The sequence below is a fragment of the Rana temporaria genome, chromosome 5 (assembly GCF_905171775.1).
Source record: "Rana temporaria chromosome 5, aRanTem1.1, whole genome shotgun sequence".
NCBI lineage: Eukaryota > Metazoa > Chordata > Amphibia > Anura > Ranidae > Rana > Rana temporaria.
In genome coordinates this window covers 426,651,726-426,669,158 of record NC_053493.1, presented here as the reverse complement: position 1 = coordinate 426,669,158, position 17,433 = coordinate 426,651,726, and the positions used below count along the sequence as shown (strand labels likewise).

General features: G+C 52.7%; 1 protein-coding gene across 2 annotated transcripts in view; it reads left to right on the top strand.

Moving 5' to 3' along the window:
- The window catches only part of KCNH2 (potassium voltage-gated channel subfamily H member 2), a 294,893-nt gene that overhangs the window by 124,888 nt on the left and 152,572 nt on the right, over nt 1-17,433 (top strand). For both annotated transcript variants that reach the window (XM_040355386.1, XM_040355384.1), the window contains exons 3-4: nt 9,137-9,298; nt 11,892-12,329. In XM_040355386.1, coding sequence (XP_040211320.1) covers nt 9,137-9,298; nt 11,892-12,329 — 600 coding nt within the window. The remainder of the gene's footprint in view (nt 1-9,136; nt 9,299-11,891; nt 12,330-17,433) is intronic.

Below are 17,433 nucleotides of genomic sequence, written 5' to 3'. Positions count from 1 at the left end.
TGGGGGGATGGGGGATGTTGGGAGGATGGGTGATGGGGGATGTTGGGGGGGATGGGTGATGGGGGGATGTTGGGGGGGATGGGTTATGTTGGGGGGATGGGGGATGTTGGGAGGATGGGTGATGGGGGATGTTGGGGGGGATGGGGGATGATGGGTTATGTTGGGGGGATGGGTGTTGGGGTGATGGGGGATGTTGGGGAGATGGGTGATGGGGGATGTTGGGGGGGGATGTTGGGGGGATGTTGGGGTGATGGGGGATGTTGGGGGGGATGGGTGATGGGGGATGTTGGGGTGATGGGGGATGTTGGGGGGGATGGATGGTGGGGGATGTTGGGGGGGGATTGGGGATATTGGGGGGATGGGTGATGTTGGTGTGATGGGGGATGTTGGGGAGATGGGTGATGGGGGATGTTGGCGGGGGGTGGTGGATGTTGGGGGGATGTTGGGGGGGATGGGTGATGGGGGATGTTGGGGGGGATGGATGTTGGGGGGGGATGGGTGATGTTGGTGTGATGGGGGATGTTGGGGGGGGATGTTGGGGTGATGGGGGATGTTGGGAGAATAGGTGATGTTGGGGGGATGGGTGGGGGGGTGGGGTTTGTTGGGGGATTGGTGCTGGGGGATGTTTGGGTGATGGGGGAACGCTCTCATTTTCATTTTGTTACCTTTTTTTTTTTTAAAAACATTTTTTTCATCCTCAAAGTGCTGATATATGAAAAACACAAATCCCCAAAAGTCAATCCTCAGAAAATGATTCTCCATCCCAGCCAGTGAATGTGCCGTTCACATTTATATATAAGGTGAATGTCCCCTCACAAATGTTCCCTCACACACCTTGTAGGGCGGATGTGGCGGGTGAATGTCCCCTCACACACCTTGTAGGACGGATGTGGCGGGTGAATGTTCCCTCACAAATGTTCCCTCACACACCTTGTAGGACGGGTGTGGCGGGTGAATGTTCCCTCACACACCTTGTAGGACGGATGTGGCGGGTGAATGTTCCCTCACACACCTTGTAGGACGGATGTGGCGGGTGAATGTTCCCTCACACACCTTGTAGGGCGGATGTGGCGGGTGAATGTTCTCTCACACACCTTGTAGGACGGATGTGGCGGGTGAATGTTCCCTCACACACCTTGTAGGGCGGATGTGGCGGGTGAATGTCCCCTCACAAATGTTCCCTCACACACCTTGTAGGGCGGATGTGGCGGGTGAATGTCCCCTCACAAATGTTCCCTCACACACCTTGTAGGGCGGATGTGGCGGGTGAATGTTCCCTCACAAATGTTCCCTCACACACCTTGTAGGGCGGATGTGGCGGGTGAATGTTCCCTCACAAATGTTTCCTCACACACCTTGTAGGGCGGATGTGGCGGGTGAATGTCCCCTCACAAATGTTCCCTCACACACCTTGTAGGAGCGGATGTGGCGGGTGAATGTTCCCTGACACATGTTCCCTCACACACCTTGTAGGGCGGATGTGGCGGGTGAATGTTCCCTCACAAATGTTTCCTCACACACCTTGTAGGACGGATGTGGCGGGTGAATGTTCCCTCACACACCTTGTAGGGCGGATGTGGTGGGTGATTGTTCCCTCACAAATGTTCCCTCACAAACCTTATAGGGCGGATGTGGCGGGTGAATGTTCCCTCACACACCTTGTAGGGCGGATGTGGCAGGTGAATGTTCTCTCACAAATGTTCCCTCACACACCTTGTAGGTCGGATGTGGCGGGTGAATGTTCCCTCACAAATGTTCCCTCACACACCTTGTAGGGCGGATGTGGCGGGTGAATGTTCCCTCACACACCTTGTAGGGTGGATGTGGCGGGTGAATGTTCCCTCACAAATGTTCCCTCACACACCTTGTAGGGCGGATGTGGCAGGTGAATGTTCTCTCACAAATGTTCCCTCACACACCTTGTAGGGTGGATGTGGCGGGTGAATGTCCCCTCACAAATGTTCCCTCACACACCTTGTAGGGCGGATGTGGCGGGTGAATGTTCCCTCACAAATGTTCCCTCACACACCTTGTAGGATGGATGTGGCGGGTGAATGTTCCCTCACAAATGTTCCCTCACACACCTTGTAGGATGGATGTGGCGGGTGAATGTTCCCTCACAAATGTTCCCTCACACACCTTGTAGGACGGATGTGGCGAGTGAATGTTCCCTCACAAATGTTCCCTCACACACCTTGTAGGATGGATGTGGCGGGTGAATGTTCCCTCACAAATGTTCCCTCACACACCTTGTAGGGCGGATGTGGCGGGTGAATGTTCCCTCACAAATGTTCCCTCACACACCTTGTAGGGCGGATGTGGCGGGTGAATGTCCCCTCACAAATGTTCCCTCACACACCTTGTAGGGCGGATGTGGCGGGTGAATGTTCCCTCACAAATGTTCCCTCACACACCTTGTAGGACGGATGTGGCGGGTGAATGTTCCCTCACAAATGTTCCCTCACACACCTTGTAGGACGGATGTGGCGGGTGAATGTTCCCTCACAAATGTTCCCTCACACACCTTGTAGGACGGATGTGGCGGGTGAATGTTCCCTCACACACCTTGTAGGACGGATGTGGCGGGTGAATGTTCCCTGACACATGTTCCCTCACACACCTTGTAGGGCGGATGTGGCGGGTGAATGTTCCCTCACAAATGTTCCCTCACACACCTTGTAGGGCGGATGTGGCCGGTGAATGTTCCCTCACAAATGTTCCCTCACACACCTTGTAGGGCGGATGTGGCGGGTGAATGTTCCCTCACAAATGTTCCCTCACACACCTTGTAGGACGGATGTGGCGGGTGAATATTCCCTCACAAATGTTCCCTCACACACCTTGTAGGGCGGATGTGGCGGGTGAATGTTCCCTCACAAATGTTCCCTCACACACCTTGTAGGGCGGATGTGGCGGGTGAATGTTCCCTGACACATGTTCCCTCACACACCTTGTAGGGCGGATGTGGCGGGTGAATGTTCCCTGACACATGTTCCCTCACACACCTTGTAGGACGGATGTGGCGGGTGAATGTTCCCTCACACACCTTGTAGGACGGATGTGGCGGGTGAATGTTCCCTCACACACCTTGTAGGGCGGATGTGGCGGGTGAATGTTCCCTCACAAATGTTCCCTCACACACCTTGTAGGGCGGATGTGGCGGGTGAATGTTCCCTCACAAATGTTCCCTCACACACCTTGTAGGGCGGATGTGGCGGGTGAATGTTCCCTCACAAATGTTCCCTCACACACCTTGTAGGGCGGATGTGGCGGGTGAATGTTCCCTCACAAATGTTCCCTCACACACCTTGTAGGACGTTTGTGGCGGGTGAATGTTCCCTCACAAATGTTCCCTCACACACCTTGTAGGACGGATGTGGCGGGTGAATGTTCCCTCACAAATGTTCCCTCACACACCTTGTAGGACAGATGTGGCGGGTGAATGTTCCCTCACACACCTTGTAGGACGGATGTGGCGGGTGAATGTTCCCTGACACATGTTCCCTCACACACCTTGTAGGGCGGATGTGGCGGGTGAATGTTCCCTCACAAATGTTCCCTCACACACCTTGTAGGACGGATGTGGCGGGTGAATGTTCCCTCACAAATGTTCCCTCACACACCTTGTAGGACGGATGTGGCGGGTGAATGTTCCCTCACACACCTTGTAGGACGGATGTGGCGGGTGAATGTTCCCTGACACATGTTCCCTCACACACCTTGTAGGGCGGATGTGGCGGGTGAATGTTCCCTCACAAATGTTCCCTCACACACCTTGTAGGGCGGATGTGGCCGGTGAATGTTCCCTCACAAATGTTCCCTCACACACCTTGTAGGGCGGATGTGGCGGGTGAATGTTCCCTCACAAATGTTCCCTCACACACCTTGTAGGACGGATGTGGCGGGTGAATATTCCCTCACAAATGTTCCCTCACACACCTTGTAGGGCGGATGTGGCGGGTGAATGTTCCCTCACAAATGTTCCCTCACACACCTTGTAGGGCGGATGTGGCGGGTGAATGTTCCCTGACACATGTTCCCTCACACACCTTGTAGGGCGGATGTGGCGGGTGAATGTTCCCTGACACATGTTCCCTCACACACCTTGTAGGACGGATGTGGCGGGTGAATGTTCCCTCACACACCTTGTAGGACGGATGTGGCGGGTGAATGTTCCCTCACACACCTTGTAGGGCGGATGTGGCGGGTGAATGTTCCCTCACAAATGTTCCCTCACACACCTTGTAGGGCGGATGTGGCGGGTGAATGTTCCCTCACAAATGTTCCCTCACACACCTTGTAGGGCGGATGTGGCGGGTGAATGTTCCCTCACAAATGTTCCCTCACACACCTTGTAGGGCGGATGTGGCGGGTGAATGTTCCCTCACAAATGTTCCCTCACACACCTTGTAGGACGGATGTGGCGGGTGAATGTTCCCTCACAAATGTTCCCTCACACACCTTGTAGGACGGATGTGGCGGGTGAATGTTCCCTCACAAATGTTCCCTCACACACCTTGTAGGACGGATGTGGCGGGTGAATGTTCCCTCACACACCTTGTAGGACGGATGTGGCGGGTGAATGTTCCCTGACACATGTTCCCTCACACACCTTGTAGGGCGGATGTGGCGGGTGAATGTTCCCTCACAAATGTTCCCTCACACACCTTGTAGGACGGATGTGGCGGGTGAATGTTCCCTCACAAATGTTCCCTCACACACCTTGTAGGACGGATGTGGCGGGTGAATGTTCCCTCACACACCTTGTAGGACGGATGTGGCGGGTGAATGTTCCCTGACACATGTTCCCTCACACACCTTGTAGGGCGGATGTGGCGGGTGAATGTCCCCTCACAAATGTTCCCTCACACACCTTGTAGGGCGGATGTGGCGGGTGAATGTTCCCTCACAAATGTTCCCTCACACACCTTGTAGGACGGATGTGGCGGGTGAATATTCCCTCACAAATGTTCCCTCACACACCTTGTAGGGCGGATGTGGCGGGTGAATGTTCCCTGACACATGTTCCCTCACACACCTTGTAGGGCGGATGTGGCGGGTGAATGTTCCCTGACACATGTTCCCTCACACACCTTGTAGGACGGATGTGGCGGGTGAATGTTCCCTCACACACCTTGTAGGACGGATGTGGCGGGTGAATGTTCCCTCACACACCTTGTAGGGCGGATGTGGCGGGTGAATGTTCCCTCACAAATGTTCCCTCACACACCTTGTAGGGCGGATGTGGCGGGTGAATGTTCCCTCACAAATGTTCCCTCACACACCTTGTAGGGCGGATGTGGCGGGTGAATGTTCCCTCACAAATGTTCCCTCACACACCTTGTAGGGCGGATGTGGCGGGTGAATGTTCCCTCACAAATGTTCCCTCACACACCTTGTAGGACGGATGTGGCGGGTGAATGTTCCCTCACAAATGTTCCCTCACACACCTTGTAGGGCGGATGTGGCGGGTGAATGTTCCCTGACACATGTTCCCTCACACACCTTGTAGGACGGATGTGGCGGGTGAATGTTCCCTCACACACCTTGTAGGACGGATGTGGCGGGTGAATGTTCCCTCACACACCTTGTAGGGCGGATGTGGCGGGTGAATGTTCCCTCACAAATGTTCCCTCACACACCTTGTAGGGCGGATGTGGCGGGTGAATGTTCCCTCACAAATGTTCCCTCACACACCTTGTAGGGCGGATGTGGCGGGTGAATGTTCCCTCACAAATGTTCCCTCACACACCTTGTAGGGCGGATGTGGCGGGTGAATGTCCCCTCACAAATGTTCCCTCACACACCTTGTAGGATGGATGTGGCGGGTGAATGTCCCCTCACAAATGTTCCCTCACACACCTTGTAGGGCGGATGTGGCGGGTGAATGTTCCCTCACAAATGTTACCTCACACACCTTGTAGGGCGGATGTGGCGGGTGAATGTCCCCTCACAAATGTTCCCTCACACACCTTGTAGGGCGGATGTGGCGGGTGAATGTCCCCTCACACACCTTGTAGGGCGGATGTGGCGGGTGAATGTCCCCTCACAAATGTTCCCTCACATACCTTGTAGGACGGATGTGGCGGGTGAATGTTTTCTGTGAACGGAATGTCTTGTTCTCCACGCCCCGGAAAAAAAACGTTGCATCCTTCTTTATTTTTAGCCATATATTTCTTCTTTTTTTTGGCGCGCTATTTTTACCAAATTCTTTTTTTTTTACTTTGCGTCAAAGTCACGAGTTTCTGTTTCCAGACTTTTGCTGAATTGGGGGAATTGGCGAGGAGCCGTTGGTCGACCTTTAGCCCCGTTGTGTGTGTGTGATAGGTGAAGGCGATGTGCTGGGATGGCGCAGTTCACGCCCCGCCCAGTCTGGAGCTGCTATTGAGCGTATTATAGGACGCAGAGCAGACGGATTTGGGGGAGCGTATTATAAGACGGATTCGGGGATCGGGGGTTGGTGGGGGAAGATGTCACCCGTCAGGTGCGCTCTCCTGGATGTCTCCGGACGTTTGATCTTCCGTCTCCCCCGGGAATTTGCATTGCAAACTCTCTATTTATCCGGAGACGGTGAGAGCGCAGCGCCTGCCAGGACCGGAGGAGACGCCGCGCGGAGGTAACGTCCGGGGACCGAACACCTGGGGGGCCACAGGATCTGTATATAGATATACTCTCCGTCCACTTCATTAGGTCCCCCTTGCTAATGAGGGGTGACCTGTATATAATGAGGGGTGACCTGTATATAATGAGGGGTGTCCTCTATATAATGAGGGGTGACCTGTATATAATGAGGGGTGTCCTGTATGTAATGAGGGGTGACCTGTATATAATGAGGGGTGTCCTCTATATAATGAGGGGTGACCTGTATATAATGAGGGGTGACCTGTATATAATGAGGGGTGACCTGGATATAATGAGGGGTGACCTGTATATAATGAGGGGTGACCTGTATATAATGAGGGGTGTCCTGTATATAATGAGGGGGTGTCCTCTATATAATGAGGGGTGACCTGTGTATAATGAGGGGTGTCCTGTATATAATGAGGGGTGACCTGTATATAATGAGGGGTGACCTGTATATAATGAGGGGTGACCTCTATATAATGAGGGGTGACCTGTGTATAATGAGGGGGTGACCTGTATATAATGAGGGGTGACCTGTATATAATGAGGGGTGACCTGTATATAATGAGGGGTGTCCTGTATATAATGAGGGGTGTCCTGTATATAATGAGGGGTGACCTGTATATAATGAGGGGGTGACCTGTATATAATGAGGGGTGACCTCTATATAATGAGGGGTGACCTGTATATAATGAGGGGTGTCCTGTATATAATGAGGGGTGTCCTGTATATAATGAGGGGTGACCTGTATATAATGAGGGGTGACCTGTATATAATGAGGGGTGTCCTGTATATAATGAGGGGTGACCTGTATATAATGAGGGGTGACCTCTATATAATGAGGGGTGACCTCTATATAATGAGGGGTGACCTGTGTATAATGAGGGGTGACCTGTGTATAATGAGGGGTGACCTGTATATAATGAGGGGTGTCCTGTATATAATGAGGGGTGACCTGTGTATAATGAGGGGTGACCTCTATATAATGAGGGGTGACCTCTATATAATGAGGGGTGACCTGTGTATAATGAGGGGTGACCTGTGTATAATGAGGGGTGACCTGTATATAATGAGGGGTGACCTGTATATAATGAGGGGGTGACCTGTATATAATGAGGGGTGACCTGTATATAATGAGGGGTGACCTCTATATAATGAGGGGTGACCTCTGTATAATGAGGGGTGTCCTGTATATAATGAGGGGTGTCCTGTATATAATGAGGGGTGACCTGTATATAATGAGGGGTGACCTGTATATAATGAGGGGTGACCTCTATATAGTGAGGGGTGACCTCTATATAATGAGGGGTGACCTCTGTATAATGAGGGGTGTCCTGTATATAATGAGGGGTGTCCTGTGTATAATGAGGGGTGACCTGTATATAATGAGGGGTGACCTGTATATAATGAGGGGTGACCTCTATATAATGAGGGGTGTCCTCTATATAATGAGGGGTGACCTCTATATAATGAGGGGTGACCTGTATATAATGAGGGGTGACCTGTATATAATGAGGGGTGACCTGTATATAATGAGGGGGTGTCCTGTATATAATGAGGGGTGACCTGTATATAATGAGGGGTGACCTGTATATAATGAGGGGTGACCTCTATATAATGAGGGGTGTCCTGTATATAATGAGGGGTGACCTCTATATAATGAGGGGTGTCCTGTATATAATGAGGGGTGACCTGTATATAATGAGGGGTGACCTGTGTATAATGAGGGGGTGTCCTGTATATAATGAGGGGTGACCTGTATATAATGAGGGGTGACCTCTATATAATGAGGGGTGTCCTGTATATAATGAGGGGTGACCTGTATATAATGAGGGGTGACCTCTATATAATGAGGGGTGTCCTGTATATAATGAGGGGTGACCTCTATATAATGAGGGGTGTCCTGTATATAATGAGGGGTGACCTGTATATAATGAGGGGTGTCCTCTATATAATGAGGGGTGTCCTGTATATAATGAGGGGTGACCTGTATATAATGAGGGGTGACCTGTGTATAATGAGGGGTGACCTGTATATAATGAGGGGTGACCTGTGTATAATGAGGGGGTGTCCTGTATATAATGAGGGGGTGTCCTGTGTATAATGAGGGGTGACCTGTATATAATGAGGGGTGACCTGTATATAATGAGGGGTGTCCTCTATATAATGAGGGGTGTCCTGTATATAATGAGGGGTGACCTGTATATAATGAGGGGGTGTCCTGTGTATAATGAGGGGTGACCTGTATATAATGAGGGGTGACCTGTGTATAATGAGGGGGTGTCCTGTATATAATGAGGGGGTGATCTATATAATGAGGGGTGACCTGTATATAATGAGGGGTGACCTGTATATAATGAGGGGTGACCTGTATATAATGAGGGGTTGAGGTAAATTTGGAGGTCACAGAGGGAATCTTCCTAAGACTTGATCTGCTGACCCCAGTAGTGGGGCATAGAGGGGGAGGGGCTTTCCAGTGTGATGTCATAGTGATGGTTTGTCTCTCCCGTAGGAAGCTGCTTCCTGTGTCTGGTGGACGTCGTCCCGGTGAAGAATGAGGATGGGACGGTCATCATGTTCATCCTGAACTTTGAGGTGGTGATGGAAAAGGAGCACCTGACGTCTCCCGGCAAAAACACCAACCACCGGGTGCAGTCCCACTGGTTCCCCTCAGGTAAGACCGACACCGCCACAGCAGCCAATCACTTCCTGACATTGGCCCTGAGGACCGTACATTGATGTGTGTGGCCCCTGAGGGTCGTACATTGATGTGTGTGGCCCCTGAGGGCCGTACATTGATGTGTGTGGTCTCTGAGGGTCGTACATTAATGTGCGTGGCCCCTGAGGGTCGTACATTGATGTGTGTGGCCCCTGAGGGTCGTACATTGATGTGTGTGGCCCCTGAGGGTCGTACATTGATGTGTGTGGTTTCTTAGGGTCGTACATTGATGTGTGGGGTCTCTGAGGGTCATACATTGATGTGGGTGGCCCCTGAGGGTCATACATTGATGTGTGTGGCCCCTGAGGGTCGTACATTGATGTGTGTGGCCCCTAAGGGTCGTACATTGATGTGCTTGGCCCCTGAGGGTCGTATATTGATGTGTGTGACCCCTGAGGGCCGTACATTGATGTGCTTGGCCCCTGAGGGTCGTACATTGATGTGTGTGACCCCTGAGGGTCGTACATTGATGTGTGTGGCCCCTGAGGGTCGTACATTGATGTGTGTGGCCCCTGAGGGTCATGCATTGATGTGTGTGGCCCCTAAGGGTCGTACATTGATGTGTGTGGCCCCTGAGGGTCGTACATTGATGTGTGTGGCCCCTGAGGGTCGTACATTGATGTGTGTGGCTCCTGAGGGTCGTACATTGATGTGTGTGGCCCCTGAGGTTCGTACATTGATGTGTGTGGCCCCTGAGGTTCGTACATTGATGTGTGTGGCCCCTGAGGGTCGTACATTGATGTGTGTGGCCCCTGAGGGTCGTACATTGATGTGTGTGGTTTCTTAGGGTCGTACATTGATGTGTGGGGTCTCTGAGGGTCATACATTGATGTGTGTGGCCCCTGAGGGTCGTACATTGATGTGTGTGGCCCCTGAGGGTCGTACATTGATGTGTGTGGCCCATGAGGGTCATACATTGATGTGTGTGGCCCCTGAGGGTCGTACATTGATGTGTGTGATGTGTGTGGCTCCTGAGGGTCGTACATTGATGTGTGTGGCCCCTGAGGGTCGTACATTGATGTGCGTGGCCCCTGAGGGTCGTACATCGATGTGTGTGACCCCTGAGGGTCGTACATTGATGTGTGTGGCCCCTGAGGGTCGTACATTGATGTGTGTGGCCCCTGAGGGTCGTACATCGATGTGTGTGGCCCCTGAGGGTCGTACATTGATGTGTGTGGCCCCTGAGGGTCGTACATCGATGTGTGTGACCCCTGAGGGCCGTACATTGATGTGTGTGGCCCCTGAGGGTCGTACATTGATGTGTGTGATGTGTGTGGCTCCTGAGGGTCGTACATTGATGTGTGTGGCCCCTGAGGGTCGTACATTGATGTGCGTGGCCCCTGAGGGTCGTACATCGATGTGTGTGACCCCTGAGGGTCGTACATTGATGTGTGTGGCCCCTGAGGGTCGTACATTGATGTGTGTGGCCCCTGAGGGTCGTACATTGATGTGTGTGGCCCCTGAGGGTCGTACATTGATGTGTGTGGCCCCTGAGGGTCGTACATCGATGTGTGTGACCCCTGAGGGTCGTACATTGATGTGTGTGGCCCCTGAGGGTCGTACATTGATGTGTGTGATGTGTGTGGCTCCTGAGGGTCGTACATTGATGTGTGTGGCCCCTGAGGGTCGTACATTGATGTGCGTGGCCCCTGAGGGTCGTACATCGATGTGTGTGACCCCTGAGGGTCGTATATTGATGTGTGTGACCCCTGAGCGTCGTACATTGATGTGCGTGGCCCCTGAGGGTCGTACATTGATGTGTGTGGCACCTGAGGGTCGTACATTGATGTGCGTGGCCCCTGAGGGTCGTACATTGATGTGTGTGACCCCTGAGGGTCGTACATTGATGTGCGTGGCCCCTGAGGGTCGTACATTGATGTGCGTGGCCCCTGAGGGTCGTACATTGATGTGTGGGACCCCTGAGGGTCGTACATTGATGTGTGTGACCCCTGAGGGTCGTACATTGATGTGCGTGGCCCCTGAGGGTCGTACATTGATGTGTGTGGTCTCTGAGGGTCGTACATTGATGTGTGTGGCCCCTGAGGGTCGTACATTGATGTGTGTGGTCTCTGAGGGTCATACATTGATGTGTGTGACCCCTGAGGGTCGTACATTGATGTGTGTGACCCCTGAGGGTCGTACATTGATGTGTGTGGTCTCTGAGGGTCGTACATTGATGTGTGTGGCCCCTGAGGGTCATACATTGATGTGTGTGGCCCCTGAGGGTCGTACATTGATGTGTGTGGCCCCTGAGGGTCGTACATCGATGTGTGTGACCCCTGAGGGTCGTACATTGATGTGTGTGGTCTCTGAGGGTCGTACATTGATGTGTGTGGCCCCTGAGGGTCGTACATTGATGTGCGTGGCCCCTGAGGGTCGTACATTGATGTGTGTGGTCTCTGAGGGTCGTACATTGATGTGTGTGGCCCCTGAGGGTCGTACATTGATGTGTGTGGTCTCTGAGGGTCGTACATTGATGTGTGTGGCCCCTGAGGGTCGTACATTTTGTGGGTTCTGTCCATTGGCTCACATTGTTCTTCTCTTGCAGGTCGCGGGAAGTCCTTCCGCCTGAAGCTCCCCACCTTATTGGCTCTGACGGGCAGCAAGCAGTCCCTCCCCCAGGAGGACCCCGATGTCGTGGTCGTGGACTTCAACAAGCACGCCGGTGACTCGGTGGCCCTGGAAGATGTCGGCACGGCTCCGGCTGAGAACTGCATTGGCTCTAGGCCCGAGGACCAGCAGGCGCTGATCGGCGACGCGGAGACGAAGGTTTTCCCGGAGGGCGATGGCGCTAAAGATCCCGCGGGGCAATCTTCACCCCGGGCGGAGAAAGATCACCTGAACCTCGACATGTCCTTCTCCAACTGCAGCCTCACCCGCTCCCGGGAGAGCTTCTACAGCATCCGCAGGGCCTCCTCCGTGGACGAGATCGAGGCCATGAAGGTGGATCTGGACAAGAAGTTCCGGAGCCGCAACTCCAGCACAGGTAGGTCCACCCCCCCGGGATACATTCCCACCCACGCGTTTCGTCATCCAGTTTACTTCTTTTAATGACCTCTAGATTGTTCCTATAGACCAGATCAGGAGGAGAACTCTCAATGCTCTGGATTGTAAAAATCCCCTTCAGAGTCCCCCTTACATCCGGAGTCCCCCCCCTTACATCCGGAGTCCCCCCCCCTTACATCCGGAGTCCCCCCCTTACATCCGGAGTCCCCCCCTTACATCCGGAGTCCCCCCCCTTACATCCGGAGTCCCCCCCCCCTTACATCCGGAGTCCCCCCCCCCTTACATCCGGAGTCCCCCCCCCCTTACATCCGGAGTCCCCCCCCCTTACATCCGGAGTCCCCCCCCCTTACATCCGGAGTCCCCCCCCCTTACATCCGGAGTCCCCCCCCCCCTTACATCCGGAGTCCCCCTCTTACATCCGGAGTCCCCCCCTTACATCCGGAGTCCCCCCCTTACATCCGGAGTCCCCCCTTACATCCGGAGTCCCCCCCCTTACATCCGGAGTCCCCCCCCTTACATCCGGAGTCCCCCCCTTACATCCGGAGTCCCCCCCTTACATCCGGAGTCCCCCCTTACATCCGGAGTCCCCCCCCCTTACATCCGGAGTCCCCCCCCTTACATCCGGAGTCCCCCCCTTACATCCGTTGTCCCCCCCTTACATCCGGAGTCCCCCCCTTACATCCGGAGTCCCCCCCCTACATCCGGAGTCCCCCCCCTTACATCCGGAGTCCCCCCCCTTACATCCGGAGTCCCCCCCCTACATCCGGAGTCCCCCCCCTTACATCCGAGTCCCCCCCCTTACATCCGAGTCCCCCCCTTACATCCGAGTCCCCCCCTTACATCCGGAGTCCCCCTCTTACATCCGAAGTCCCCCCCTTACATCGGGAGTCCCCCCCCCTTACATCCGAGTCCCCCCTTACATCCGGAGTCCCCCCTTATATCCAAATCCCCCCCCTTATATCCGGTTCTGTTTTGTCCGGAGTTCCTCTTTCATGTGATATCCATGGGGGGCCCCTCAATGCTCCTCAGTGGACGGCGGATGGTTGCCTGTGCTGTGGAGGCTCTCCGTCCCCCCCCCCCTCTCCCCTCCCCCCCTCTCCCCTCCCCCCTCTCCTCCGGGGAAGACCTCGGTAATCCGGAGAGGAGAGACGGCAAATTCATTACCGGCTGAGCTGATTATCCGGAACCTTCCGCCATAATCCCATCTCATTAACCCTTCAGTGGCCGCAGCCACTCCCAGTCTCCCAGACGGGGACTTCTTATTGGTCTGACCTTTCCCGTAAAATATATTTTCCCATCAATCTGATTGGTCAGAATTTGTAATATGGATTTCTTTGTTTTGTTTTGTACGGAGGTGAGAGGTCAGGGCCCCAGCAGGTCACCCTAGTGGATGACTAGGAGGTGAGCAGTCAGTAAACAAGCCAAAGGTTGGTAACAAGTGGTTGCAGGTAGGGACCAAGCAGAAGCGTAGTCAGTAAACAAGCCAAAGGTTGGTAACAAGTGGTTGCAGGTTGGGATCAAGCAGAAGCGTAGTCAGTAAACAAGCCAAAGGTTGGTAACAAGTGGTTTCAGGTAGGGATCAAGCAGAAGCGTAGTCAGTAAACAAGCCAAAGGTTGGTAACAAGTGGCTGCAGGTTGGGATCAAGCAGAAGCGTAGTCAGTAAACAAGCCAAAGGTTGGTAACAAGTGGCTGCAGGTTGGGATCAAGCAGAAGCGTAGTCAGTAAACAAGCCAAAGGTTGGTAACAAGTGGTTGCAGGTAGGGATCAAGCAGAAGCGTAGTCAGTAAACAAGCCAAAGGTTGGTAACAAGTGGTTGCAGGTTGGTATCCAGCAGAAGCGTAGTCAGTAAACAAGCCAAAGGTTGGTAACAAGTGGTAGCAGGTAGGGATCAAGCAGAAGCGTAGTCAGTAAACAAGCCAAAGGTTGGTAACAAGTGGTTGCAGGTAGGGATCCAGCAGAAGCGTAGTCAGTAAACAAGCCAAAGGTTGGTAACAAGTGGTAGCAGGTAGGGATCAAGCAGAAGCGTAGTCAGTAAACAAGCCAAAGGTTGGTAACAAGTGGTTGCAGGTAGGGATCCAGCAGAAGCGTAGTCAGTAAACAAGCCAAAGGTTGGTAACAAGTGGTAGCAGGTAGGGATCAAGCAGAAGCGTAGTCAGTAAACAAGCCAAAGGTTGGTAACAAGTGGTTGCAGGTAGGGATCAAGCAGAAGCGTAGTCAGTAAACAAGCCAAAGGTTGGTAACAAGTGGTTGCAGGTAGGGATCCAGCAGAAGTGTAGTCAGTAAACAAGCCAAAGGTTGGTAACAAGTGGTTGCAGGTAGGGATCCAGCAGAAGCGTAGTCAGTAAACAAGCCAAAGGTTGGTAACAAGTGGTTGCAGGTTGGGTTAAAGCAGAAGCGTAGTCAGTAAACAAGCCAAAGGTTGGTAACAAGTGGTTGCAGGTAGGGATCAAGCAGAAGCGCAGTCAGTAAACAAGCCAAAGGTTGGTAACAAGTGGTTGCAGGTAGGGATAAAGCAGAAGCGTAGTCAGTAAACAAGCCAAAGGTTGGTAACAAGTGGTAGCAGGTTGGTATCCAGCAGAAGCCTAGTCAGTAAACAAGCCAAAGGTTGGTAACAAGTGGTTGCAGGTTGGGATCAAGCAGAAGCGTAGTCAGTAAACAAGCCAAAGGTTGGTAACAAGTGGTTGCAGGTTGGGACCAAGCAGAAGCGTAGTCAGTAAACAAGCCAAAGGTTGGTAACAAGTGGTAGCAGGTAGGGATCAAGCAGAGGCGTAGTCAGTAAACAAGCCAAAGGTTGGTAACAAGTGGTTGCAGGTAGGGACCAAGCAGAAGCGTAGTCAGTAAACAAGCCAAAGGTTGGTAACAAGTGGTTGCAGGTTGGGATAAAGCAGAAGCGTAGTCAGTAAACAAGCCAAAGGTTGGTAACAAGTGGTTGCAGGTAGGGATCAAGCAGAAGCGTAGTCAGTAAACAAGCCAAAGGTTGGTAACAAGTGGTAGCAGGTAGGGATCAAGCAGAAGCGTAGTCAGTAAACAAGCCAAAGGTTGGTAACAAGTGGTTGCAGGTAGGGATCAAGCAGAAGCGTAGTCAGTAAACAAGCCAAAGGTTGGTAACAAGTGGTTGCAGGTAGGGATCCAGCAGAAGTGTAGTCAGTAAACAAGCCAAAGGTTGGTAACAAGTGGTTGCAGGTAGGGATCCAGCAGAAGCGTAGTCAGTAAACAAGCCAAAGGTTGGTAACAAGTGGTTGCAGGTTGGGATAAAGCAGAAGCGTAGTCAGTAAACAAGCCAAAGGTTGGTAACAAGTGGTTGCAGGTAGGGATCAAGCAGAAGCGCAGTCAGTAAACAAGCCAAAGGTTGGTAACAAGTGGTTGCAGGTAGGGATAAAGCAGAAGCGTAGTCAGTAAACAAGCCAAAGGTTGGTAACAAGTGGTAGCAGGTTGGTATCCAGCAGAAGCGTAGTCAGTAAACAAGCCAAAGGTTGGTAACAAGTGGTTGCAGGTTGGGACCAAGCAGAAGCGTAGTCAGTAAACAAGCCAAAGGTTGGTAACAAGTGGTTGCAGGTTGGGACCAAGCAGAAGCGTAGTCAGTAAACAAGCCAAAGGTTGGTAACAAGTGGTAGCAGGTAGGGATCAAGCAGAGGCGTAGTCAGTAAACAAGCCAAAGGTTGGTAACAAGTGGTTGCAGGTTGGGATAAAGCAGAAGCGTAGTCAGTAAACAAGCCAAAGGTTTACAGTCGCTACAAACCCATTCTGACCGCGTGTCGGCTCCATCGGACATTTGCTGTCGGAATTTGCGACAATTGTTTGAGATCTGGTTCTCAAATTTTCCGATAACAAAATCCGTTCTCGGAAATTCCGATGGTGTGCGGACAATTCCGACGCACAATGTTCCACACATGCTCGGAATCAAGTACGAGACGGAAGAGTGAGTAACTTGCATAGCGCTAGAAATGCGAACTGAATCGCCTCAAGGCGCTTTCCATCCGGAGTCGTCCTGATCCTTCAGAAGGGGCGGGTCTTGAGTTTTCCCTGAAGGTCCGGTGGTTTTCTTCCATGCGGAGTCGTCCTGATCCTTCAGAAGGGGCGGGTCTTGGGTTTTTTCCTGAAGGTCCAATGGTTTTCTTCCATGCGGAGTCGTCCTGATCCTTCAGAAGGGGCGGGTCTTGGGTTTTTTCCTGAAGGTCCGGTGGTTTTCTTCCATCCGGAGTCGTCCTGATCCTTCAGAAGGGGCGGGTCTTGAGTTTTTTCCTGTAGGTCCGATGGTTTTCTTCCATCCGGAGTCGTCCTGATCCTTCAGAAGGGGCGGGTCTTGAGTTTCCCTGAAGGTCCGATGGTTTTCTGCCATCCGGAGTAGTCCTGATCCTTCAGAAGGGGCGGGTCTTGAGTTTTTCCCTGAAGGTCCGATGGTTTTCTTCCATGCGGAGTCGTCCTGATCCTTCAGAAGGGGCGGGTCTTGGGTTTTTTCCTGAAGGTCCAATGGTTTTCTTCCATCCGGAGTCGTCCTGATCCTTCAGAAGGGGCGGGTCTTGAGTTTTCCCTGAAGGTCCGGTGGTTTTCTTCCATCCAGAGTCGTCCTGATCCTTCAGAAGGGGCGGGTCTTGAGTTTTCCCTGAAGGTCCGGTGGTTTTCTTCCATCCAGAGTCGTCCTGATCCTTCAGAAGGGGCGGGTCTTGAGTTTTTCCCTGAAGGTCCGATGGTTTTCTGCCATCCGGAGTCGTCCTGATCCTTCAGAAGGGGCGGGGTCTTGAGTTTTTTCCTGTAGGTCCGATGGTTTTCTTCCATCCGGAGTCGTCCTGATCCTTCAGAAGGGGCGGGTCTTGAGTTTCCCTGAAGGTCCGATGGTTTTCTGCCATCCGGAGTAGTCCTGATCCTTCAGAAGGGGCGGGTCTTGAGTTTTTCCCTGAAGGTCCGATGGTTTTCTTCCATCCGGAGTCGTCCTGATCCTTCAGAAGGGGCGGGTCTTGAGTTTTTTCCTGTAGGTCCGATGGTTTTCTTCCATCCGGAGTCGTCCTGATCCTTCAGAAGGGGCGGGTCTTGAGTTTCCCTGAAGGTCCGATGGTTTTCTGCCATCCGGAGTAGTCCTGATCCT